At 35.1% G+C, this 27,622-nt stretch overlaps 1 protein-coding gene across 3 annotated transcripts in view; it reads right to left on the bottom strand.

The window, feature by feature from the left end:
• Window positions 1-2,622: 2,622 nt before the first annotated feature.
• Window positions 2,623-27,622, bottom strand: part of PHTF2 (putative homeodomain transcription factor 2) — a 59,880-nt gene continuing 34,880 nt past the window's right edge. For all 3 annotated transcript variants that reach the window (XM_014964190.1, XM_014964193.1, XM_014964192.1), the window contains 11 exons: window positions 24,869-25,070; window positions 23,754-23,912; window positions 20,287-20,505; window positions 17,858-17,986; window positions 16,463-16,735; window positions 15,280-15,411; window positions 13,564-13,650; window positions 12,410-12,565; window positions 9,740-9,835; window positions 5,777-5,902; window positions 2,623-4,996 (listed from right to left, as the gene is read on the bottom strand). In XM_014964190.1, coding sequence (XP_014819676.1) covers window positions 4,976-4,996; window positions 5,777-5,902; window positions 9,740-9,835; window positions 12,410-12,565; window positions 13,564-13,650; window positions 15,280-15,411; window positions 16,463-16,735; window positions 17,858-17,986; window positions 20,287-20,505; window positions 23,754-23,912; window positions 24,869-25,070 — 1,600 coding nt within the window. In that variant the 3' untranslated portion in view covers window positions 2,623-4,975. The remainder of the gene's footprint in view (window positions 4,997-5,776; window positions 5,903-9,739; window positions 9,836-12,409; window positions 12,566-13,563; window positions 13,651-15,279; window positions 15,412-16,462; window positions 16,736-17,857; window positions 17,987-20,286; window positions 20,506-23,753; window positions 23,913-24,868; window positions 25,071-27,622) is intronic.

Genomic DNA, 27,622 nt, shown 5'->3' with positions numbered 1-27,622 from the left:
AATTGACTTTTTATCAGGAAACCCAATCTGCAGCAATTCCAGAAATTTTGTTAAAGATGGCAAGTGTCATCTCAAGTGTAAAATGATTAAAGAGTGGAAAAGAATAGGAAAAAAAAATGTAAAAATATAATTTTTCTAAATTAATTTTACGTTATTTCATAACAACACTTTGGGAGTTACTTTTAACTCCTTGAGGTTACATATTGACTCTGTAACATCCCTATCTCTACAGGGATAGGTTACACTTACATAATTAAGACATTCCAAAAGGATGTGTACTGAAGGTGACAGCGGGAAGTTCTCAAATGACAAGATACTGGCAACCTGACAGTGATCCCAGCCGGCATCATACAAATAGCTTCCTGTCCTCTTTCCTATGTTTTTTTTTTTTGCTACTGCCACAGTGCGAGCTTTCCCTGGTGAAACCAAGATGGGACTTAGATTCTGGCTGAGCTTTTTCAGCAATATACGACAATTAATATCCACGGTCTTACGTACCTGCTTAGAAAATCCTCTGTTGCATCTTTGGCATGATGGCACTAAAGAAGGACCTTCTGACATCTTGTTGACAGGTGGCCCCATCTGTTCTAGAGCTGGTGGAGTCCCAGCTGAAGCGCAGAACAGCCAGCAGCCTCCAGGCTGGTGTGGTGGTGGTGATGTGTTCCACCACTGGCCCCAAGAGAATATTTCTGCAAGGGGCTGCCTGGGACTGGAGAAGCTGATCTAAGTGGTAAACTAGGGATACAGTCAGAAGAACGCTGACACATTTTCCTTCACATAGAACATCCCCTATACAAAACATACAATATTACACACCAGTCTGCAGCATCCTCAAGACTGCAGCTCCCCATACTTATAATAAAGTCCATGAGGATTCCACAGTATTCATGAGGATTAAAATGACCAAAGAGCAAAAACATCTGGTGTCAATAGTTGACCAACCTTGAGACTGGTTGTAGATGATCTTTGAGGTCCCTTCCAACCCAAACCATTCTATGATTCTATGATTTAGAACTAATCTCTGCACATGATTTATTCTGATGACACAGTACCTACAGTTGGGTCAACAACAATCTTGAGCCTGCAAGATGACCACCTTGCATCCACAGCAAGACCAAGTGACAAGGGATCAGACTCACAGCCTCCTTGCTGACTGCTGTAGTTTTCTGTTATTATCACTGAACTTCCCATCACCACCTTCTGCAAATTCTGTCTCAATCCTAATCCAGGGGGCTCAAAGCACACTCTGAGGAAGATCTTGGAACCCCTAGTGGAGGGATTGTAGAAATACAACTCTCCCTTTAGGAGGTACCAGGATGAAGGTGGTGAGACACTGGAACAGGTTGCCCAGAGAAGCTGTGGATGCCCCATCCCTGGAAGTGTTCAAGGCCAGGCTGGATGGGGCTTTGAGCAACCTGCTCTAGTGGGAGGTGTCCCTGCCTGTGGCAGGGGGGTTGGAACTAGATGATCTTTAAGGTCTTTTCCAGCATAAGCCACTCTATGATTTCCCAATCATAACAACCAGTATAAGACAGAGGATGTATTCAGCATGTGCTGAACGTCTACCTGAACGCTGACAGCTGCTTAAATCCCACATAGGATTTTCTACTGGATTGGGCAGTTTTAAAACAGGTCAAGATTGATAAAAATGGGGCGTTATTTGAAGCAAGAAAGTAAGCAACAATGCATCAGTCAGATCCTGTCATCTTCAGCCTCATAACTATTTTGGAAGGTACTTAGACAGGATCTATACCAAAGAAACTTGCACTATTCAGAATGTTTTCTGGCAGTATCTTCACACTCAGGTGAGAATTCTGGCACACTAAGGTGTCACCTAGAGATGCATGTTAAAAAGAATGGCTCTCAGAAAATGTTAATTTCTCAAAGTATGTAGCGTCTTCCATGACCATCAAAAGAAATTTTAAATTGTAAACAGCCTACACTTGGGGTAAGTTTAGAAAGCGAGCAAATGAACACGAGTGAGGAGTATAACCCACCGCCCAGTAACCAGTGGTTGGGGGGGGATACCACTAGAAGAACACATTTACATTCCAAAGACTAAGCTTTGGAAAAGCCAAAGTTAAGCTAATAAAAATGGGTGTTTGAGAGCTATTAACAGAACAGTTTTCTGTTAGAAAATATTTCACTAATCAGTAAACAAACAAATAAAATACATAAGTTATCACACATTAATTCCGCCCAAATATTCCATAAAATGTTATTGAAACATTTCACTTTGATTTTGCTTGTATTTTTATTTTTACATGAAAGTGTATCTTGTGACATAATGAAACAGTCAAAATGGTGATTGAAATGAATCCCTTAAATCCTGGTGAAATAGGTCTGAATTTTGCTTCAATGTTTTTCAAATAGAAACAGTTATTTGGAAGCTGCATGCCCAGTAGTCTTAATAAAATTAAACTACTTTGAATAACTAAAAGTGTCTGAAAGTTTCTTTTCTTGCAATAAAGTGCACTTTTAACAACAATCGTTTGCATTCCATGTGCAGGATTTCTCTCCCAAATATGCTTTCATTTAAATAGAATATATGGTTTTAGATCAAAACAGGCAGACTCAGAAATACACTGGATATCACTAAAAGATAGAGCTCACCGCCATTGGTTTTTTTCTTTTTTTACCATCAACCATAGAAAGCTTTATTCCAAGCCTGATCACACTTTCACTTACAACATGTGGCAAAAAATAACAGTTAACACGCAAGATCTGCCATATTTCTACTTGCCTCTATTTTCATACTGGATTTTCCATATTGAGGGATGGAGAATAAATCTCTCCCATTTTTAACATAATGAATATACCTAATGGTAGCAAATAAAGGGATTTTATTATTTTAAATTTGATTTCACAACTCTTTTGCTCTCCCCAAGCCGCCATTTGTTAGTGCAACAATCCAGCACAGTGCTAGTTGCTGAGGTATATACATGGTTAAACTAATTTCACTTTCAACCAGAACCGTAATGTTTTCCCTCCCTCCCCTTTTTTTTATTTCAAGGTACTGAAGACCGTATATTCACCATTTTAGATTTTTAAAAATATTTCCATTCTAGAGTAAAGAATGGTTTTGTAATAGTGACAGGCTTTAAAAAGCAATAGCCTTAACTTTTATCACCCTTAGAACTCCTGCTGTAGTTTTTTTTTTTCTTAAAATATATTTTGTGCAAAATTAAGTTCTGTGTAGGTCTGTACCATAATCTGGAAAAAATTGAGTATAAAATGTACTTAATTTTTAAAAACAATCCCAACATCAAACAACAGAGAAAGAAGAAACAGATCAGATGCAGCTGAAGTTTTCACATGAGAAACTAAATATAGTATGTTCTTAAAGCTCCAGTAATACATTCTTTGAAAAACCAGAATGCACTTTGGTCATTATTAAACATTAGTACAGAGGCAAATAAAATACAAAATGCTTGTTTGTGTTGCTTTATATATAAAAATATTTTTATACCACATAAGTTTAAGATCCATTACTTCAAATCTTTCAAGATTCTGAAGATTAGCAAACAGTGCAATGTCCAGACTCTTGTCACCTAATTACTTGTCATTTTTCAATATAAGCCCACTGTTTTAGAAACACAAAATGTAAGAATACTTGCGCCTGGTGATATTAATCCTCCCCATATAATTTGTAGATGGAAATGTTGTTCCAATTAACTTAAGTCTGCGGTTCTTCCAATGTTGTTCCAATTAACTTAAGTCACACTGAATGACCATGCCTCAGTCTGACTGGTCCCTGGGGAAGGCAGGGAGAGGTGGGAAACCCAAGGCTGGGGAATGCCAGCTGGGAAAGCACCAGGGAAGGACCCTGCTGGGGAGGAATGAGGTTATTTGAAGACACAAATGTGCAGAACACCAGGCGCCATGAGCTCCGCTGCTCACCAGAGGAACTTGTTTTCTGTGTTTAACTATCCTTAAACTTCAATGTGGTACGAATGGCATATACTATAGTGTACAAGAGGAGAGCATCTATCTATCTCATGCTCAGTCATTCATAGCATTCCTCTCATCAGTAAATCTTTTGCTTGTTTAAATATTCAACTTCAACATATAATATATACTGCTCCATAGTTCACCATAATATATTCCAATTAATATACATTTATATGTATATATATATAAAGTTTCTCATTAAAAGTAACAATAAAAAGTGCACATATTGAGCATGCACAGTCAGAGCTGCGCAGAGCAGCTCAGTATTTCAAATAAATACAATATTTAATTTTATCAAAATATCATACAGCATGGTAATCATTTACAATTATTGCTCTAATAAAAGTGTTATCAAAGAGCACTTGTTGACTTGTTACATAATACCTTATTAATATCCCAGGATATTTAAACTGCAGCCTACATGAGTTTAGATCCTGGAATTGCTCAAAATACTAAAAATTCCCACTTGCTTCTAATAGTAATATAAAATACTTCTGCTACCTGTCATACTGTATTGTCAGTACTTTATTTTTTGTATGTCTCACTTTTCTATTGCAACCAAACATCTATTGATGCTATGATTGGTGCAAATGAAATACTCTAACCAATTTTACCACGCTATCAAAAATCAAATGACTTCCATATAGCGTTACTGTAACTAAAAGTGTTCAGCATTGGCTTCAGCTTTAACAACAGATACAGTAATTTAGTGTAATAAATTTCCAGGATTTCAAGTTCTCAGACACACAGTTTTTGACCTTTTGCAAATCTGACCCTCTTAAAAACTAAACAAATACGTTTGAAAATAAAATATGTCAACTAAAATGAACATAAAACAGTGAGAAGATGAAATAAATATGAAGATTGCACAAGACAGTCAGATGTAAACACTTCAGTTTTCCAAACAACATCCTTGAAGAGGTTGTAGCATCTGAAATACAGATTCAGTGGCTGCTTTGAGGCAGTTTCGTCAATTAATGAGCTTTTCCATAACACTGCATTACCTCATCTTCTTTATATATTGTCAAGATTTGATCTTCCAGAGCTGGAAAAGTTAAGAGCAGTAAATCAACGTTATTTCCCATCTCAGCTGTTTACCAAAACCGCAATATCACCACATTTTCTTCTTTTTGCATTTGCTGTATATTTGATGATACACAAAATAAATTTTACCTTCGTTTACTTCTAATAGGAAAGAAATGGGTAGACATAAGCAAACTCAATGGCCAAGTAAGGGCTTTGTGCTACAAGCTTGGGGAAATTAAAGTGCCTCATAACCTGAATCTTCAATTAGTTTCCAGAGTTTGCAGTTCAGAGGGGGCCGGAGAGTAGGACCTGAGAAGACAGTCCTTCAGCCATGACAAATGTCACTGGGTAAGGCTGGTCACAGTAATACTGTATCTACTGTAATACTTTACTGCAGTGCAAGACAAGGATAGCTGGCTTCTTTCTGCATCCCTCAAAGAGCTACAAAGTCAAAAACAATGAATTCAAGAGAGAAATCAGATCTGGGATATGAAGAAAATTTAAATAAGTCTAGTACTTATGTGTATGAATGTTTCTGTACGTATGTCTAAAAATTCTTGGTAATTAAGTGTCTTAAATGAAGTTAGAGAGCCACAAATGCAAAAAAAAATGTTAAAAGAGCTGCTTTGACAAATACATCACTATTCTCCTGATACGGCTTAAATTTCATAATCATTTTCAAACAATAAATCTTCTATTTAACACAGTTAAGAATTCATTAGGCTACTATGTAGGACCCATCTATCACAACATTCTGAACGCCACAGTGGAAAAAAAAGGATGCTTATCAACTAGTTACCTTTAGATTAAATCCAAGCAGGTCACTGATGACACCAGAAACAGCTGACAGGATCACAACTTGGGTGATATTATAAAGCAGTGGATTCATGGTAAGCCCATATAACCTAAAGGGACTGTCCAGTTCCTAGTAATGCAAAACAACAATGTTAAAATTCAAAACTTAATAAAAGGTTTTTGTTCACACACATATTGAGCGATATTAGGTAGTTTAGGAAGTCTTTAAGTCACAGTGGAGTAAAACATTCTCCTATTCTTCTCCATGTAAAAAACAATGTGCAAGAAAAAACCCATCACGTTAACTGACTGCTGACTCGTGGCATCTAAACAACCCTTCAAAAAATTGGAGGCTACCCATCTAGAGCATCTACCAATTTGTTCATGGAACCAGGAAAACAGAGAACTAGTTTTCCTGGCACCAAGATGCCATCATTTTAGAATTCCTTATAATTTTCCAGAAATCAGCTTCAGTGTTAAAAGGGCTGACAGACAGTGGAATCACAGAAAACATGAAAAGACTTATTATCCACTGTGAGAGAAGGCTACTTCAATACTACAAAAATTTAACAAACATCTTTCCTAATGCAATTCCCCTCCTTTTCCATTAATGTTGAGAATAATTACTGATGAACATAGCGAGAAAAGGAAGGTAAAGGAAAAAATAATAATAACCTTTTAACTGCCAATATTCTACTTCGTTTTTTGTATTATTGGAACGATCAAAAAATCTGCTACAAAATTTGAACAAAGAGGCTATTTCACCAATTTTCAATTATTGTTGTGTGAATAAAGGCACCCAAAGTTTTCTGGCCTAGAAATATGTCAAATAAAGGAAGAAAAAAGGAGTTTTAAACTGCAAGAGTGGATTATATAAAGTATAACACCTATCACTGCTTTGGTCATTTATACTGTCTAACTTTAAATTCATCTTCATCTCCATCCTGCATTGCATCCTGGGCCTTGAACAAGGCCTTATAAACCCTTTTTTAATAAAGAAGTATTTCAGGGCTCTGCCTCTTTATTCAAAAGAAGTAAAATAAGAATGAACAACCTTTTCATTTAGATGTAACATGGTATAAAACTGCTGCAAATACAAAAGATATAAAAGACATGATTCTGAGAAGAACAGCAGAGAAATTCTTTAAGGAAAAAGTTTTTTAGATTTTGGATTTACCATACCAATTTTGGGAGTAAGAAAATAGTAAGAATATTCAACATAATGTTGTCTTCAGTAAAAGCTTAAGGATCAAAACCATCCAAAACTAAATTTAAAAAAAAACAAACAAGCAACTCCATTTAAGTACTGGGTATGAAATATATAATTGGGTTGATCACTAGCTACAAAGAATTCACTTAAAGCTCCTATTAGTTGGCTTAGAAATCCCATTAGACTTTTGGGCACACTCTCACAGTAACTAAGTGACGGTCTGGGTCTGGGATTTGTTGCACAAAGGCCAAGTCCCCTGTCGGAAAGGCCATGTCAGTCGATACATTTCTGGAAAGAGTAAAACATGAACATTTTTTTGAAAACACTGAGAAAAGCATGGAAAAGACTGAAGTGAATCAGATCAAGGATTGATGCACATCCTGCCATTAACAGCACCTATTTCTCACCCTACCTATGTTCTCACAGCACAGAAACATTTTAACTCATGAGATACCCTGAATCTGTTGTGCTTTGTCTAGTCAGCTTGTCCAGTCTCTCCTTGAATCCAGATAACCTTTCTGCATCCACAGTGTCCCTTGATCAACAGCTGCACAAGTCTGCTACCCAATGCACAGAGAACACTCCCCTTCATTTGTTCCAAAATCAAGTCCTAAAAGCTTTGCAGTGCCTTATTCTTATAATACCAAGAGACACAGTCAGTAACTGGCTTACCCAGGCTCTCCACATAGCTATACTGTAACTCTCAACTTTGTTGTTGCTTTGTCAGCTTTGGGTCTCTGCTGACTCCATCAGTCCTCTCATGGCAAGTGCAACTTTTTTTGAGATGAGGGGACCACGCACACTGTTAAAGGTGTACAGCTTGGGAACAATTACTCAGCCGACTAGAAGAAATACTCCATCATCTCAGCTACTAGCTGGATAGATTAAACAGAGGTTAAGCTACCTTTTAAGAACAGCTCCTTGGAGCACAGGAATCAATGGGGTAAGTGACCAGAGTTCAATGTGTGGTAGAATGAGTCAGGAAGGTCTTAAAGCACCATTATATGCAAGAAAACCCCAATTGTTTCTCTTAATAGGGTTGAATTTTCTTGACTGCAGAGGAAACATATAGAGGCTTACTGTGTGACTCAGCCATGCAGCACCCTCTACTGATGGGGATCTCTGCACACAGAATGAGAGTCAGTTGTGCTATACTCAGACATGGTGAGAGGGGTGCGTGGACTGAATGAAATTTATCTGAGGGAGAGGAAAACACTTTTACATTTGCCAGTCATTCCTGGGGAACTGTTCTACATGACCTATCTTGGACTAAATGAAGTAGTTGATTCCCTGAAGGAGAAACCAAAATACTGTTGTTACCTTACTTCTGAACCCAAGAATAACAACTTGGCAGCATCTTTTTAAGAACTTTACCTAACAGCAGAACACATAACAACATCTGAATACTAAAAGCTGAAGCTAGACAAATTTAATTTAAAAATAGTTTACATAGCAGCAGAAGTGATTAAGTACTGTAACACCACGCCAAGAGAGGTGGGGAGGCAAGCCATGAATGTGGTTTTTGTAGTATCAGGACTGGCTTCCTCTTTGAAAGGCCACTTTAGTCAATTATAAGTTATATACTGTTAATTTTAGTGTAAAAACGCATAAGGAATACTAGATCTAACTGATTTTATTTGTTCATAAAAGCCAAACCTAAAAAAAAAAAAAAAAAAAAAAACAAACGTTTTTCAAGTGTTAAGTTTATCACTCTTATTTGGCATTCAGGTAACCCTTAATTAAGTTTTGGATTAAGACAATGTTTAGTCTGAAGGAGAATGAGACATTCCTGGAGCAAGAGCAAAGCTCCCAGACAACTGAAAGAACAAAACATTTTGCTTCCCAAATTGTGACAGATCTCTGAGTTTGAAAGAAAAGAAGAACTCAACAGAGGCAATCCAGGATCAAATGTGTCTTCCTAAGAACTTCAACCACTGCTTTGTTAATAATAACAACAATATCAAAAAGTTTAAAAAAGCCCAAAGCATATCCATGCTCTTATTCCAGATGAATGAAAGTAAAATGATTTTTCTTCTGTAGAACTCTAGAAATGGGAAGTAATAAAAAAAATCATGTTCTCTCACTATGAAGAAACATCTTCTACCCACCAAATATAGTTAGCTGGCAAACAGGTTATTGCATAAGCAAAAAAATTTTCTACTAATAAGCAAAATTCCATGAAAAAAATTGCCAAATAGTTCAAGGGCATGGCTGACTTAAATATTTAAATTCCATTAAATTAAATCCATATCCTTAATTCACTTATAAATGGACCTATGTAACAATTTCTGCCTTTCAAAAGGATTCTTCTATGACAGAAAGTAAAGAAGACATCAAGTATAATCTAGTTTTAATTTGAAACACTAACCACTGACAGCTTTAAGAGGAATTATTTTTGTGGAAGAATACAAGACCTCAAGCAGGTTATTATTAGAAACAGATATTGACACTCAAAATAGACAACAAAATTACATTAATTTCCCAAGGGTTCATCATCCTGTCCATCCTGAACTACTTTCTCTCACGCTGCTCATATACTGTTAAGGAACAAAATTTATCATATATAATAATAAATCATAATCCATAATGATAGCAACAAAGCAGACTGTAGTGTATGAACAAGTAACATCAGTGTAACAGAGCAGATTGAAACCAAAGCACGCTGTACTGCCTGCAGAAGTAATACAAGTGACTCATTAAGCAATCTATTATTCTGTTTCTTAGTATATAAGACTGTAATACTATTTTTATTCTTACCTTCAATAACTTAGTAGCAAGTTTTAAAACGTTGTTCACTAGTGTCAGTTCCTCCTTCTTATTAGGCTTTTTCTCCATTTTCAAGTACAAGTTTATCTGATTTAAATGAAATAAAAGTATCACCACTTATTCAGAATTTAAAGAATTTAATTCATTTGCAAATATTTAATAATAAAATGAAGAGATGCCTAGCCACCATATGATAGAATAGCAATGACATTTCTGCAAGCAAGCAAATTTTACTTCCTTTTTAAATTTTAGGAACAAATACCGGCTCAGTACCATAGGAAAATACAATGTTTTATGACATAACAAAATACGTTTTACATTTTTATAGCAACAGCTTTAAAGTTTAGTGTAATCTACAAATTAGGCAAGAAAAAAACCACCACATATGTAAGGTTGTAATTTCTTGTACCTCCTTCAACAATTGCTTGAGGTTTGTCCATTCATTTCCAGAAAGTTTTGTTACCAGTATGCAGGCCTTACAAGGCATAACTGCCTTAAAAATTACTTGAATAGAACGAAAAGCTAAAACCTAATTCTGCTAAAGTGTAACTTGTCTTAAAAGATTTTAGTATAATTGAGTACTTCATGAGCACCTTGAGTGCAGAAAATCAATCTTTCCAGTGCCTTGAAATATTCAAAAAACTATTAAACTCCTCATTGCTGTAGAAGAACTGTATATTGATCATTTCAACACTTCTGTGATGCAGACATTTTTTTCAGGTCATTGTTTCTGAGAAAGTTTAGTTAAGAGTACAAATTAGCGCTCCTTCAGTCTTCCAGCAATTTTGGAACATCAGCTTTCATTCTCAAATGACCTATCTTTGACATCCTAGACTAGACAAAGGTTAATTTTTCTTTTTATTGCATAACAAAAGCACATCAAAGGAAAAATATATTAAAAACACAAGAACCTTTTATTTTAGAATGATGACCTTCAACAAAATAAAAAAAAATAAATGAAGAATTCAGCAATACGCTGAAGTAGTCCTTCAGAGGACAGAGACTCTTACCAAGCTGCAAAAGCAAAGTTGCAGAAAGGAAGCAATGCTATATGATGCTATGATATATTTTACTACCTTGTCAGGTAGCTACTGAAATAAGGACTACAGACATCTAAACAAAGTAATTGAATATAATCAGATCTCCCTGAAAATGTCACTGTAAGTTTCCTATACAAATTAAAAAATCAAAAACTAAGCCTAATATATTCTAAGGCCTATTAAGCTCCTGAACTATCAATTTAATTTTAAAGTAAATTATGCTTTTAGAGACAAAGAGATCCCAGTCTTTAAATAGAAAATTACTGATTTCAACAATTCAACTGTGTTTAGAAACAGTTCAACAATTCAAGTGTTTAGTGTTATAAACTAAGAATAAAGGCTCTATATAGCAACTCTGAAAAAGTTGTAGGTAATAAACTCTAGGAATACTTCAAATCTCTTTGAAGAGTTACTATGATTGCATTCATTTATGAAAAAAAAAATCAACATTCAATCACAAACTTTTAATTAGGAGGGGAGCTTGAATGTGTTTACGTACAGTCATCAACCATACCTGTACTGAGACTAGGAAACTGGCAAGACAACTTTGATCAGACGATACATTTTATTTTACTCAACCAAGAACCACTGAGGCACTTAATTTACAAGACCAATTAAAAACACTTTTGGATGGACTTGAAAAATTGCAAGCAAACAGCATACACTCCAAAAATCCCTGGATCTAAAATTATTATTCTTTTAGTTTCCCAATCATGAAAATCATAGATTGAATACAGAGCACACAGAAGTGGCTGGAACTTTGCTGACAGAAAGTAGAATCTGCAATTTTGTCTTATCCACAAAGCATTTAAATTGAATCTGGGGGTTGAAGCTTTTTAGGTTTTTTTGTTGTAGGTTTTTGGGGTTTTGCTTTAAAGCTTCATTCTCCCCTTAGTAAGCCTAATAACACTCATGTGTGATTTTCAAGGACACCAGTTCAGATGTGCTTTTTTAAAATCACATGAGTGTCAGTCAATTGTTTGGGCTGGACCTCTCATGAGAGGCTAAAATGCCAGACTTTCATGAGTTTGTCTCAAGAACACTGTAAATATGCTTTGGCATCCAGCTGCTATATGAAACCAGTCCAAAATGAGTTCTGCCCAGGGTGACGTGTATCCTTTTTATTTTCTGAGAAACAATTGTGTGAATTCTATTTTGCTTTTCATTTCATAAAGCTCTCAGGCGTTTTTGAGGGAAATGACTTATAACATGATAACTGGATTCAATACAAAGTTCAGTGTCTGATGACATAACAGTTTTTGAATTTTTTTTTTTTTTTTTTAAAGTTCTGGGGACCGAGGGAGTGACTCTTTCCATGTCCATGCTGGCTTAAAATGTTCAAACACCGACTGTCATGAAAAACATAATATAGAAACCTACGAAAGCAAAACAAAGGCCTGACATTCTCTGTCTCTCTCACAACGCTCTCTTAATTTTCTTCCAGTCCTTATCCCAAACATTTCCCTCAATTTTCAATCCAGAAAGAGGACTGTGTTGTTTCACTACGCCGTAATTAACACCCTAATCCAGACTATTTTAATACATCTAAAAGGCATGCCTGAGACCTACCATATGAATGACTTGTTTAGATATAAAAACATAGGTCTATACAAATTCTCACCTGTTCAGTAAGTAATATTGAGGTATTGCTGTACTTTTTACTGGTTTCAGATCCAAGAGTAACAAATCTTAAAAGAAAAAGAGTTAGTGAAATGCACCAAATTACAAGTTCCCAGTTGTAGTGACAATCAAGGAAGATCTCATGCATGTGAAGCAGCTGAAAACAAAAGAGGAAAAAAAAAATCAAAATTTAATTCAAAGTAATATTTACATTACAATAAAAGAAAATAATTACATATCTGCCCAACTCCAAGAAAAATTTCCCCACAATAAGTATATGGATTGTTTTTAGGCACAAAAGATTTTTGAATCATAATTTAAAAATCAACATTGTGTCCAAGATTTGAGGCTTGAGAAAAGATACTATCTGAAAGGCTCAATCAGAATTTAGACACATCTTTTTTCATTATCCCTAAAGCAACAGAAAAAAAAATTGAAAATTGTGTTCAAACTTGCAAAGACACTATATGAGATAAAAGCAAAAATATACTCTCAAATGTACTAAATTATACAGAAAATTGAATCCAAGCAGCCTTACTACTAAATTACATTCTTATTAAAATATTTACAGTTAGCTACCAGGAAAACACATTAGTATTAAGTAGGGAGGAAAGTAGAAACAAAATACAACCAGAAGCCATTCAGAAGCTTCCCTGTATTCTGAAAGAGAAGCTCAAGGAAAAATCTTATGGAGTAAAAACTGTCTTTATACATAGAGTTGCTTATTAAAAGATATTCCGCTAGAGGGCAGACTAACATAGCCAACAATTTTGTTTCTCACAAAAATCATCAGCCAAGGTCAATCTCAACCTTGTCTTTGCAAAAATGTGTTTTGATGCAAAACGTTGGGAAAACACCCTGTGTTCCAAAATCCACAAGAGAAAATGAAAGAGGACACAGATTTAAAAAACAACAATAATATCATGTTAGGAATGATGCTATCAGTAAGTTTCCTTAGTTCTTACAGAATACTATTCTAAAGTAGATAAAATGAACAATACAAAATGGAGCTTAATCTTCTGAAAAGCTGTAACTGCTGTTACTGATTTTTCGCTGTGGTCTTTCAGCTTAGGAATAACGATGCAAAAGGCACCCAAAATTATTTTTTAAAGTATTTAAGCCATTGTTGTTTCTATACATGTAAGATTTCCTCACCTGTGCACAACAGATAAACACAACCGAGATAGTCAGTAGGAAGGCAGATGAAACTATCACATCGACTGAGCGTTGAGGACCTCGACGCTGGAAATAAAGGATACGCGTGAGTGAAACCCTGCGCGATCAGCACTGATATTCAGTATGTCCAGTTAGAGTCACACCTTGAACCTACGTCTCATCATGGCTCACCAGTTGGCAATCTAAGTTCCAAACAACATATTAGAACCTAATAATATCCTCGCATTTGAATTCCACTAAAGGCATGTGAGATTAATTCAGATGCTAGCATTTAAAGATAACTATGAGAAAAGAAAATATTCACCACACCTTCATGGTGTGAAGTAACTTTAAGCAGCATTCTCTGACAAAGAATTCGATACGGCACTAGGCTTTAACCTCAGGTATCAAACCAGTGCTAACAAAAGATTTTTGAACACCAAATCACAGCAGGATAACAAGATATGATCTCACATGGTTGGAATTTTCCATTACTTGCCTTTTTTTAACATACAAAATTTTAGCTGTAAGTCACTGTCCCATTGTGGTAAGTTCAATAAAATAATCCACTCCTCCAGAACATGAAGGAAAATTGGGGAACAAACACACTTGTCTTGAAAGGTGCAACCTCACTGTTTTCAACATTTTTTTCTTACCGGTACAACGAAATGTTTCTACCCACTGAGCTTTTTCCTCATTTTTTAAATTAAAGAATTAAACATCCTGTGCGGCATTTGAACATGTGCAAGTTATAACATTTAATTCTCTATTTTGTTCTCCAGTCATGCTACTAATTGTTTAAATGTAAAAATCATGAGGTATATATATATATAAGATGTATATGTTATGCATATATGTATAAAATCTTCAAGATATAACCTTGAACTTGGAGAGATAGGAAGTTTAACTACTGAAAAAAAATTAAATGCAAATTATTGCCGCAGGTATGTGTGCACTACTTCTATACTGAGCCAGAGTGGTTTGCCTGTGTGAGACTTGAGATGTGTATATACCCCAGTTCACACCTTCCCGGGGGGACACATCTACAGACAGGTGATATGCAAGTGTGTTTTGGACAAATGGTTCTATAGAAACCAAATGGGGAAAAAACGGCTTTTATCTGAGTTGAATTACCTAAGGCAGAGGGAAATGTGTAAAACAACTTGGGGAGGAGGGAAACTCTGAATTAGACAACATGGATCCTTTCACAAAGAATCAAAATGCTCTGGGGCTTGAAAAGATCATTAGAGAGATACAAGGAAGTTACTCAAATATGACCTGAACATATAATAGAGGGATTGGAATTTCTTACAGATAATACTTGGGCATAATTTCTAGATTCACCTGGTATGTATACACTCAGAACAAATATGCATATAATTTCCTTCTGTGTTAATGACACTAATTGGTGGGGTTCTTACAATAAGGTATTGTCTGTATTATCCTACATGTGGTCATATTTACCCAACATATTCACCTGAGAGACTTTCCTTCTAGCATTAGTAAGACAAGATTCCAACTCTGATCACGCTCAGCCTGGCTGCCTGCAGACACTGCAGGCCCAGAGTCACTAAAATGAAATGTATAGGGCACACGTGCAGCAGCAGGAATGCAGGAATGCACAAGAGGAAAAATTCAGGCTAGAATACCACCTTCCATCAACAGCATGTGAGATATTTTATATTAAAGCGGTAGCAAAACCATACATTATCTTACCTTTAGATAGGACCTGAGAGAAAGCCACATTTTTATATTCTGTACTTTTTTCAAGCGGAAGTGGGGAACCTCTGATTTTCTTGCCCTTCTGGCAGACGTTAGATGACCAAAAAGTTTGGCAAAAAGTAGCCTCTGCAGAGAAGAATAAAAAAAAAATACTTTAACTGTTAACTGATTTTCAAGGGCACTAAAATGAAAATGGAGAAAAGGCTTCACTTAATGTCAGTAATGTACAATGTATCAGCACAAATTAAAATACAATAATATAGTGCAGAAATAAACATAGTATGTTGCTAAAAAGAGGAGACACACTAGAAAGATTTTAAAAGTCTTCATATTCTAATGATAAACAAAGTTTAGCTACACTTTGAGTTCCTTTCTTCAAATTTCAGACATGAAATGTATGAAGGTACTTAAAATTTGGGAGAAAAATCAAACCTGCCAATCATTTCAATTAGAGTGCCTGTATCCCAGCAGTTCCTTCCAACAGAAATTATTACCAGAAGCAGGTTAATTCTAGCCTACTGTGTTAAATCACGTATTTTGGCTATAATTTGAGAAAAGGAAATATAAAAATTTTTGTTTGGCAGATCAGTAAGTACCTATACTCTGCCGCAAGTGGAGGATATTGATACTCTCTTCAAAGTTTAAATTGCAATACCAAGCAATAAATTAACAAGTGCGTTACTTCAGAGAGCAGCTCCCATGGTCTCCAGCTGTGGGACTGATCTACCAGCGAAGCAGGCAGTGTTCTTGGCTAGAGTCTACACTGAACTGTTTTGAATTAAACTGAAGATTTTGAATGAAACACATCGACAGAACAAACTGGAAATTTATAGACTTCTTTTATTGAGACTCTTTCTCCTTGGGGAAAACTGAGACAAACTGGGACATGACTAAGAGCTGGGTTAATACATTGAGTCAGAAATCTGAAATAAAAGATTAAGGAGTTTTCCCTCAGAAATGCTCTCCAGGCAAAAAGGTTTAGCTACAGAAATTGTATAGAGACTTCAGTCCATTGCAACTGAGTCATCTCCTAAACTGTAAGCCCACTGAAATATTTGTCATCATTGATCTATGAATCAGTGAAGAAAACAATTTTAAAATATCCACAAAGTCAAAAAGCTGCAAACATTAAACCTTGTGTTTCTTTGGATGAAGCCTCTTGGTTTGCTGTTCATACCTGTTTATATGTCCTCTCTGCTACACAAAGCAGAAAAAAGAAAATCCACACTAGAGACACACGGACCACAAAACTTATAATAACCATTGAGAGAACCAGAATGTCTCCATTTGATCCAAATGCAGTCATACAAAGTTCCGTGGCAGAATGTGTAGCTAGTTGTTCCAAATCTTTAGCTTGGGAAAGTCGAAAGACAAACGGCATTAAACCCAAGATTAAAGATATGACATTTCCAAAAATCTGATAACCGATTCCTGGTATATAGCTGTTCACCTAAAAAAAAATAAAACAAAAAACAAGGTATATTTTTAATTTTGGAATTAAGTCAATAAATAAATTATTAATGGTACTGTCTTACTATCACAAAAAACGCTTTATAGCCTGATAAGCCACAGGAAACCTTCAGCCAAGTATCTTCACAATTTACTATTAAGAAGGAAGTCCTCAAAGAGCACTTAATGCACTGGAATCAAATCGGACAAATCATTAAAAACCCAACAATGTAACATTACAGTTAAAAGCCTCCAGTGCATATTCCCGTATTAAAAATTAATTCAACGCTGAATTAGCAAAATGTGCCAATCAGACTGTGCTGCTTACATCCTGTACGTTGATCCTATTTGTGTTCTGCTTTTAGGCTGTGTGTTTTTTAAAGGAATCAAAGCATTCACAGTGCAGACAGGACTGGGGTTCTGTTGTGCTGGCTACAGCTTTAAGTTTACTTCTACGGTGAATTGCACCCAAAACAGTATCATCACCAAGTCAGATCTGAACTAGGTTTGTGAATACATTGGTTTTTAACAAGTTGGAGATGGTAAGTATCAAGTTATTAGAATTAGTGATCATTTTCTTAAGCTACATTAGGATTTTATGTTCAACTCTACAAAATGTCTATGCTGTCTATATTGACAAAGAGTATGACACCATTTAACTGCTTTTACAACTGTTTCCTGAAGAGGAGTACTAGGAAAAAGAAGGGAGGACGAGTGAGACATCCCACTCATCCTCTTAGATGTTTGCTTCCTAAAGAGGAAAGCTTTATTTTCCAACCTGAACTTTAGCATCCAAATACTCAGCTCTGTATTTTCCTAACCCAACATATTAGTTGCTCATCACAATCAAGTAGATAAATAAGAATATGCACAATAATAAAACAGAGGTTAGCTATGTTAGTAAGGACCTAGAAATGCAAATTTATCTTATTGTCCCAACACTTAAGATTTGGTAGCCCTTTTATCTGACAGTAACATGTAAATCAGAGTGATGTAAGACATGAAACAATAATGTCAATAACAGATACTTTAAGTAAAAACCCACCAACATAATACAAGCTTATTTTTGGTAGTGCTTAGACTTCTAAATACAATATCTGCATACATTAAAAAGAATACTCACTCTGTTCATTATCATACCACTGATTTCAAGCACAGACATATCTGCTTTCTTGCAGTCATTACCCTCCCATACAATTGCACTTATTTTTTCTAGTCCTGGATTCAAACTGTGGATCCAAGGCAAATGACTCTGGGGAAGACAAGGGATATATTCCATCAGAGATAAAAATCTATTGTTGTATCAATATGTCTTTGTCAGCAATATATTGACAAAAAACACTTGAAACTGACACAAATATGGTTATATAGCATTTACTTCTACTATATTTTACTATATGTTAACCACATTTCCTCAAAATCATCCACTTCTTCTCCAAGAAATAACTGTGAGTAGAGATCTCTCCTTCCCCATATTTTATTTTCTAATAATGTTGAGTTATTGTGGTTGAGGATTAATTGGCTTCTTTTTTGCTCTAACACATCAGAGAGGTATGAAAACAAAGGTCTACTTATAAGCCATGTTTAATTTTGCCACATGTTTAGTAGTATATTTTATTTTTCTGATTATTATCTTATCCCCTAGCATTCTGAAAAGTACTCTTCTCAGGTTCAGCCTAAGGCTAACTATTTTTTTTTTAAATGATATATGTGTACTTTACAATCCTTGTTAGGGCTAAAGGCCCCCCCTTTGCTAACTGTATCTGGCAAGACTCAGAAGGAGTATTAGGAGTCTAATCAATACACACTGCTCCAAGATCCAAGCAATCCCAGCCAATTTACTGAATGCACTTACGGCTGAGGCACATTTACCCTAAATGAACAGCCAAGTGAGAACTGCAGGATTTGGAAAAATGTTGAGGCAACAAGGTCTGCTGCAGCTGTTTCCTGCCTTCCCCCAGCTCCATGTCACTCCTCTCCAATTCAAGTGAGTACAATTTCTTTCAACTCTGCCTCATCACCTACCAATATGTGTATCAAACTACTGGGAGCGGTGGTGCTGGGCAGGCAGTGAGATGGGCATGACATTATTTTTAAAAAATATTTTATCATGGATTAAAAGTAAAGCTTTTTATTTTATTTTGCTTGTTTTATCAGTATTTATCTGAAATTTTTTTAATCTGCTAGGTACTCAATGATCTTCTTTTTTTTTTCCGTTGGATGAAAGAAAAATTTTTGTATTATTAAAACAATGCAAATACTGGTTTCTTATTCACACATTCCCAAGGTCTCCCTCTAGAGGGAGTATCAACACCAGGAGCTGAAACGCAAAAATTCACAATCTACAGTCTAACAGAAAAACACTCAACTGCAGGAAAACAAAGTCAATGCATAGACTGCAAATCAACTCTCTATTGTAAGGTTTCCATTTTAGTGTTTGTCTGGAATGTACGCTAGAAGAACTAAAAAGAAATAAAAAAAAGCAAAGACTGCATGAAATTCAAATTGCTATCTCTTTGGGGTATCTTTTGGGGGGGGGGGAGTGCAGAGGAGGAGTTTTCTTAAAATCAACAAATACATAATTTTAAATTCCAGTTATGAGTGAAATGCCTGTCATTTGAAATTCTTTTCCTTAGCTTGCATTAACATCACCTCTTGCATGACATTCTTTAGTAGTGATGATGCACTATAAACACACATATGGCATGTTTACTCAGAAGTAAGTTCACATTCTCTCCATCTCTGTACTTAAATGGTTCAAATTAGCAATGCAATTAACATGCAATTTAAAGATAATACTTGTACTACAAATATAATTGGGACTGTGACATCTGGATGGATTTTATCAATGAAGACTAATACTTAGAATGCTAATGATCAAGTATTAACAATGGATTCTGTCCAACACTAATCAAGGCAGACTGCAACTGCAGTGTTTCCCAACAAACACTAAAACTTTCAGAAATCACTGAAATAACTGAATATGTTGCTACAGAATAGCATTAAAGAAGCAAAAAAAATATATTTGCTTTAAGGTAAAAATAAAAATATTATATCTAAATAGAATTCAGACATATATAATACACATATAGCACCACATATACACATCTAATATACATATATAACATTAAACACTGTGTGTCTTATCTTTCTGTTTGCTTTTTTATATATACATTTATACGTAAGCAAACATAAAGGTGTCTGACGTGCTCACAAAAAAGTAATTCCACTAGAGGAAAAAAAACCAACCCAGAACCATCTACCCCTGAGGAAACTTTAATCAATCACTACTTGTCCTAGACTAGAACTAAGATTCAAACACTCAAATATTTTGTAGGCTATTTCAGCATATTGTCATATCCTCTTCATTTGACAAATTAATAACCGAGTAGCAGAAATCAAATTTTCCTTCCTTTATCAAATTACTTTGGCTTTGTTACTTTCATTTAATAGAGAGTTCTTTCTCCCAGGCCTCCTGATGTATGATAAAGCCAATAATACTGAGCTTGTGCGTAGTGTAAAAAAAAAAAATCAAAATTGGTGGATACCAACCTGATGAAATGGGTCATCTCTGTATTCTTTCTTCACACATGGATTCACTTGAGGGCTCTCTACGTCAGTCTCACTGGTACAGGAGGAGTGGCACTCTGCACAGTGCAAGAGGTCCTCCCACAGCACATCTTCAGTTTCCGATTCGGGCCTCGCACTCTCAGAATCTTGCCTGGAGCTTGAACACCGAGAACTGCAGCTAGTACCTGATTTTGGTGTATCCTGAAATTAAAATATGCACTGCAATTAATGCACCCTTTTCAGTCTACGTTGTTTCCTGGAAGAACAGTTCTAAAGTTCAAATTAGTGAATCAGCATTTATCCGGTTTTTGTGTTCCAATCCATTACCTTTTTCATCAGAAAGAATCACATGTTTATTGAAGGAATGTCTAAGAGGTTGAACATTTTTAGACACTGTACAAATAAGTAACAGTTCACAGTCCCTGCTTTGTGAAGAGGGGTCACATAATGAAGAATCAAATCGTACTAACTATTAAAAGGAAATAACTATTTTACAAACTTTTAGAACTCATTAATTCAGACTTTAACAGCAATTATCGAGCCACAGACTCCAACTATGCCTCAAACTTCTGATTTTATAAGCTATAAATTAAGCCTATTCTAAAACACTTTACAGCCTCGTTATTGTAATGAAAATGTGAAAGACACAAGTGAGCGTGTGATACAAAAGCCACATACACCAGACTGAAATTGTAATAGAGAAATGTGACTGAGAGTGAGAAAAGCATCATTCACAAAATTTTAAATTAATTTGGGATTTTGATTTTCTGCCTCTAGCTGTTTGAGCTGAAACACTCTAGCTACTTATTAACTTCTCCATAAAGTAAGGAATTTTTTCTCTAGAAAGGGCAAGGCCCTGAAGGAAGAAGGGACAGATACTTCTAGTCATCCCAGACCTGAGGCACTCAAATAGCTTGTCAAGCAAGCAGTGTGGACACAATTTAACCAGTTTTAAAAGAAAGATTGGTATGTTCCAGAATCACATTTCTAAATGTAAAAGCCTGTGATAAAGGAAGAATTGACATTCAAAGTCCCCTAGAAATCACATTGTTCCATTGTTATTACTAACACTCCTTCTCAAAGAGAGAGGGGGCTTGTTTGAAGACATTTGTGCATCAGGTGTAGAAAGGACAAATAAGGAATACACATAGCTACTGCTATGCATAATCTATGTGTAATCTATGTAGTCATACATAAAATTTTAATTATTTTAAACAAACTGCACTTGAGAAACAAGCATGCCTCATTGTGTTCAAATGTTACCTATATCTCTTAGATAAAGAAAGAAAAGTATTACGTTTGGGACATTCAAGTCTGCCCACGCATACATATGAAACAATCTAGCATTGTCTTCACAACAAGAACTACTCTCTACAGAAAGCAGAATCCATTTTCTGCAAGAGAGGTAGGTAGTCTTAAAAGCAGTACCTTCCTACTCATTGCCATCCTCTGCAATTTCTCTTCCAAATTAACACAAAATTAACTTATTTCTACTAGTTTCCGTTGAGAATATACACAATCTTTTACACTGAAAATAATAATCAAGCAGTGTTTCAGCAGACCTACTAATTTAATATAATTCGTAATGCATAACTATCTAAAGAAATGTTCTTTGTTCTTCCTGAAAATCATGCTTCATGTATTTTATGTAAGCAATTTTGTAAAGAAATATTTAGAAGAAATTTGGTCTGACCTCTTTCCCTTTTATTTTTTTTTTCCAAAGAGAGGGATAACATCAATGCAAGAAGAGTCTGAACTATGTTTTTCTTAAAATAATAAAAGAAAAAATTATATATAGAAGGTAGTCACTACTGGGTACCATTGAGTCCTGAAGTTAATAAAGTAAGAATATTAAAAAAGCTTGTTCAAACAACAATTAAGTTGACAAGTAAACATGAAGATAAAAGAAAATGTAGGACAGAAGTGGAGAGTATATCCACTGACTTCACTAATTATTTTTTTTTAAATACAAAGAAAGCTTTCACAGATTTGAAAACTATTGTTTCATTTCCTTTGTAATCATGTGGGGGAGGCGAGTTGTTAACAACAAAGAAAGGCTTCCTCTTTCATGGCATCAGTCAGATAAGCAAACGGAGAACAAGTGAAAATATTACTCCCAAAGCTATGCACACAGCAAATTCAGTCTCTTCAGTTTCTGAACTTATCTACAGAGTCTTCCCTACTCCTGCAGTACTCTATGCAAGAGAAAATATATTTAAGGTAAAAAAAAATTGACTGTAATCATATTTTTCTGCTTCCTCTTGTCAAGCACTACCAGCTGCACAAGTATACAGTCAACAGACATCTTCTGTCATATAAAACAAACAGTATCGACCTGCTCAGTTATCCTAAACCAAATATGCATAAGGCATTAAACACTCAAATCAATTAGCCTTCTGGACCTTTTTAACCAACATCTGTGAGAAATAAGTGAAAGGATAGAAGAAGAGATTATCTAATAATGTTTTTTATGCAAAGCATCAAGTTTAAGGCTTTGCAACTGTTATCAGAGAAAGTAATATCTGAACTCTTCTAAGGAGAGGTTTCTTGTATCAAGTCAAAAGATTACTCAGGAGGCTTTGCCTAGTCAACCCATCTGTAAGTGGCTTCGGTCAGAGATGAAATTACTCTTTACACTCTTTTCTCATGGTTCTAGCGAAAAAATGGCAATGCAGCCTTTGAAAATAATGTTCCATATATCTGCTAGGTTGCATAGCATTAGCGAAAGAGAGCATAATTTCTTTAAAATGATAAATAAATAAAAACACGATAACACCCTTTCTCTTTCAATGTCTGAGGCCTTACGATTAAGAACTCTGCTAGTATGGAATCCATGAATTCTCCTTTTCTAAGCTATAATGTCATCAAGTCCCTTAAAATTTCAGTATTTTTATGCATTAACAATTTTGTTAAGATTTCATGACAATATTTTAAATTATTTTTTCAATAAATATGAGGGAATAAAAACTCAGAGGTGGAGTCAATCAGACTTCTCCACAAGAAGGCTAGTGAATCCAAAATACTAACTTAATAGAGAGAAACAGCAGCACTAGAATGATGAAAATTTGCATATTGCCAGTTACTACTGATTTTGTAATAAATCAAGTTTTCATAGGAAATAACTAGTACCAAAAGACAGCAACAGAGTTTGCCATAACCTAATGCAAGATCAATAGAATATATTTTAGGCTCCGTACAACAAATTGAAAAAGAGGATGAAGCTCAAACTAACTAAACAAAAACATCTTCATTTCAGAATACTGTAATCAAAATAAAATGATAATTTAAAAAAAAATAATATCCCTGTTCCCCCCTAGCATGACTTCCAATTAATAGACTCCTAAAAATCTAATAAAGAATAAAAAAGGTTTCAGAAAAAATTATCTATTCAATAAGAAATCAAGATGCTTTAAAAATTTATAGAAAAGAAGCAATGGAAAAGAACATACCTCCAGAGGATAGTGTTTCTTATAGTGGTGAGATTTCCTGTTTCGAAGCGTACAATCACTACAAGTGCGTTCTACATTGCGACGTAAAGAATATCCAGTTTCAGGCCCTTCTTCACTAGAAACCTCATCTGATAAATTTGTCACGGTCCTGTGAGTATCCTAGTGCAAGAAATATAGTATTAGTAAGACATACTCCCATACTTACTAGGACTTGTTCTTAACTACTGAAATAAAATTCCTTTCTCCAACACTATCAGCTATGCTCCGTTAAATCAGATATTAACACATTTCCAATTGTCAAAATGAAGTGGTACGGTGGGAATTATAAAATGGAAATTGTAATATCAAAATAAACATTTCTCAGATGATGAAGGCCTAGTTCATATTATACTAAAGAACAATTCTAATATGGCAGCCAATATATGTTCAAATGTCAGTGATAAGAGAGTCAGGAAAAACATTCTGGAAAAGCTATTCTGTAGAATGGTAAGATAAAAATAGGATATCAGAGAAAATCAGACGCAGACAAATTAAAAGTTCTGCCTTCGTTCATGATCACTTCCTATGCTTCCAGAGTCCTGCCTACTTCATTGAGAGGTAAATCGTACTTTCCTCATCTTCTACAGAGACCAATAAAATACTCTAAATACAAAAATAAATAAATAAAGGAAAAGGAAGATGATTCACAGGGAAATGCTCAAAATGACCTCAAAATTACCAATTGTCTGTAATTCAAAATTTGTTCCATTTAAGCATAGAGACAGACCTGTGCCCAGAGTGTCAAAGAAGCAGGAAAAGGTACAGTGTGTTTAGCTGGTGTGGAAAAACCCACAGATAAAAGACAGCACACAAATTTGTGCACTGAAATACAAAATGACAAAGAATATCCCTAAGGATCCTCCTAGAAGAAAAAGAAAAGGCTAGGAATATAAGCCTTAAAGTAAGTTAAGATTTAACATAAGTTTTTGGATACAAGACCCTAAGACTAATTTCATTTTAAAAACATTTTCAAGGCTAAAGTAGGTAAGAATGCATCAAAAGCATCACAAAAGTACACCTCACGTATCATTTGACAAATTAATAATCCTGCTTTGAAAGCAACAAAGCACACTTACTTTGTGATGACTGTGATTGCTGAAGGCATCTCTCGCTGTGGCAGTGCTCCACCCTGACTCTTCTGGCCTAATTACCTCACATCGGCGTTCGTGTGGCTGCGCACATTCTTCACTGCTTTTACCCGTCTTCTTCCCCTCAAGGGACACGTAGCCATTATCAGTCTCGGTGGATTTATCTATTGAGTTTTTTGCTTTCTTAGATCTATATTTGAAAAAAATGTAAGTATTAAATTAATGATTCTCTCTTTTTTTTCCCCCGCAGTCTAAATCCTGCTTATCCCTCTCAATCCATGTTTTAATTTTACTACTAAGATGACCCCAAACTAATACTATTAACATCTGATCCAGTATTTGTAACTATTTCACCTTCTAAATATTGCCCATTATCCTTTCCTAAAATTGTTACAAATTAAACTGTCAGTGTCTAAAAGAAAATTATATCATTAGCTACTCAAAGAAAAAGAAACCTACGTTTTAATACTAAAACTTCACAGCAACTTTGGCAACAGAAGAACCACAAGCCTCAAATTAAATGAGAAACTTTTCTATCCTATCTTAACAACAAAGAGGTGTGCTGAAAGTTTCTTTAAGTGTTACAATTCAAAGCAAGTATGCCATTTCCTGAAGCTGCAAACAAACATGCTGTTTAGTACTCTGTACATAGATATTTTTTGTTGTTATTGTTTTAAATACACTCTGCTTATTTTCAACTCTACCTAACGGATGGTGATTTACCCTTTTCCTCATTATCCAGTAACACCCTTGGCAACACATTTTGATATATCTTACAAACACACTAATTAAGCCTGTTTTCAAATCACAAAATAAGTTTATGAATTATGCTTCAGTATTACTCTTAAGACTACTAATATCGATGAATAGTCTTCCATAATGTTCTCCAGGCATGAAGGCCCTTATCTAGTCAACAGGTGTAGCAGCAAGAACATCTAATATTAGAAAAAGGCTTTCTCAAAGCAAACATTTGGATGATTACACTTCCAAATTAGAAAGTGCAGTCGATGAAGGAATGAAAAGGAACAGCAGCTTGCTACCTTATCAATAGGGACTGCTTTAAGTCTTCGCTTAAGCTTCTGTATTCTCAAAGTAAATAACATGGGAAAAAAATCAGAAAGTCAATGAATATCTTGTATTTACTAGATTTTGCTTGTTAGATTCCCAGAACACTTGTGAGAAAATAAGTGTTATAAAACAAGTTTCCTGATTCATTTATTTTTATTAAAAGTAGCAGACTGGACATCGGTCATAAAACTATCAAGAATCTGTTTGGTTGATCATGTGCTCCTATGAGGGAACATGCATTGCCTTTCTCTTTAAGGAGTGAGGCACTCTGTGACAGCTTGGATTACACAGCAGAAGATTAAATTCCTCTTCAATATGTGCATCCAATGAATTGGGGGAATTGAGATAGTCACCTCACGTTCCTCCCAAGATAAGTTATTCCACCTCTACAGGGGAGACCTGAACACAAAAATATGGCTAGGGAGAGCTGGATAAAATGGAAGAATCCAAAAGGAACAATTCATCTGTTGGAATGCCAACAAAATAATGAGGAGACAATGTTACAAAGGTGTTTCATTCTCCTTTCTCTTCTTTAATCTTACTCTACTTTCCCTCACTCCTTCCTGGAAAAAAAGCACTTTTAAACCAAAGTAACTGCTGCTGCACTTCTCTTGTAGGAAGCTCTAGAACTCACCTACTACTCCCTGACCTGTTCCCAAAATTCCTAGTCAACTTTATTTCTAAATGACTACAAAACCAGTAGAAACACTTGCTGTAGTTATTATATATTTTCATGGATTAATTTTATTATAAGCTTACAAAGGTAAGGAGAGAGCAAGATGCTTCAGCATGTGTTTTGTGTTGAAGCAGTTAGTAAGCCTCCTGTTTGCAGATCACCAATGAGCTACTTCACATACAGAGTTTTAATTTTTCTAGGTCCATTAAGAAGATGATCTAAAACATTATTGAGGCCAAATTTTAATGTATTAAATATACTTTTGCCCCTTTGTAAAAATTTCTTTTAAACGGTACAAAAGGGAATCTAGTTCTCATCACATACATCCACCCAGTCAGAGACTTATTCCAGAAGTTATTAAATTGTATGAGTGGAGTAACAGGACAACCCTTCCAAGTTGAATTTCATAAGTTTTTATACATTTCATATGAAACTTGAAAGTGGCTATGAAGAAGTATCCTCAAACACTTGAGTAGGTATAGATAAGAGAAAAAAAATATGTATGTATGTATGTATGTATAATTTGTTCATATAGGACTTCACTACTCAAGCAATGTTTAAGTGCTGAAACTGCAAGCCAAACACTAGTCTGATATCAACTAAAGTTCATTTTGAAAACCAGGTACTTGACTGAAGTCTTTCATTTGTTTCTAATGTAGAAACCAAAGTTATTTTTTGTAGGAATCCCTAAATTTAAGTGTAAACCTCAAGCACATATTTGGGCTTAAAGTTAGGCTTTCATGCAGTAAATTGTGTTAAAACAAAAAAAACAACAGTAAAAAACATGAACAATACTGATATAAAAGTGTAGTTTCCTGGAATTACTACATATATATATACATCATTAATCAACTTTTAAAATTTCATGCTAGATTTAAAAATATTTAAGAGCAAGGACAACACCATGAATAAATCCAAGGTCTTTAAAAGTTTGAATATATGCAAAAGCTAAGTTAAGAATGACTTTTGGTCTTACTCATGCATTAGTTAGAGAAAAT

Source organism: Calidris pugnax, unplaced genomic scaffold, assembly GCF_001431845.1.
Source record: "Calidris pugnax isolate Ruff unplaced genomic scaffold, ASM143184v1 scaffold44, whole genome shotgun sequence".
Classification (NCBI taxonomy): Eukaryota; Metazoa; Chordata; class Aves; order Charadriiformes; family Scolopacidae; genus Calidris; species Calidris pugnax.
Note: the sequence above shows the minus strand (reverse complement) of the source record. Positions and strands in the feature narration are given on the sequence as shown.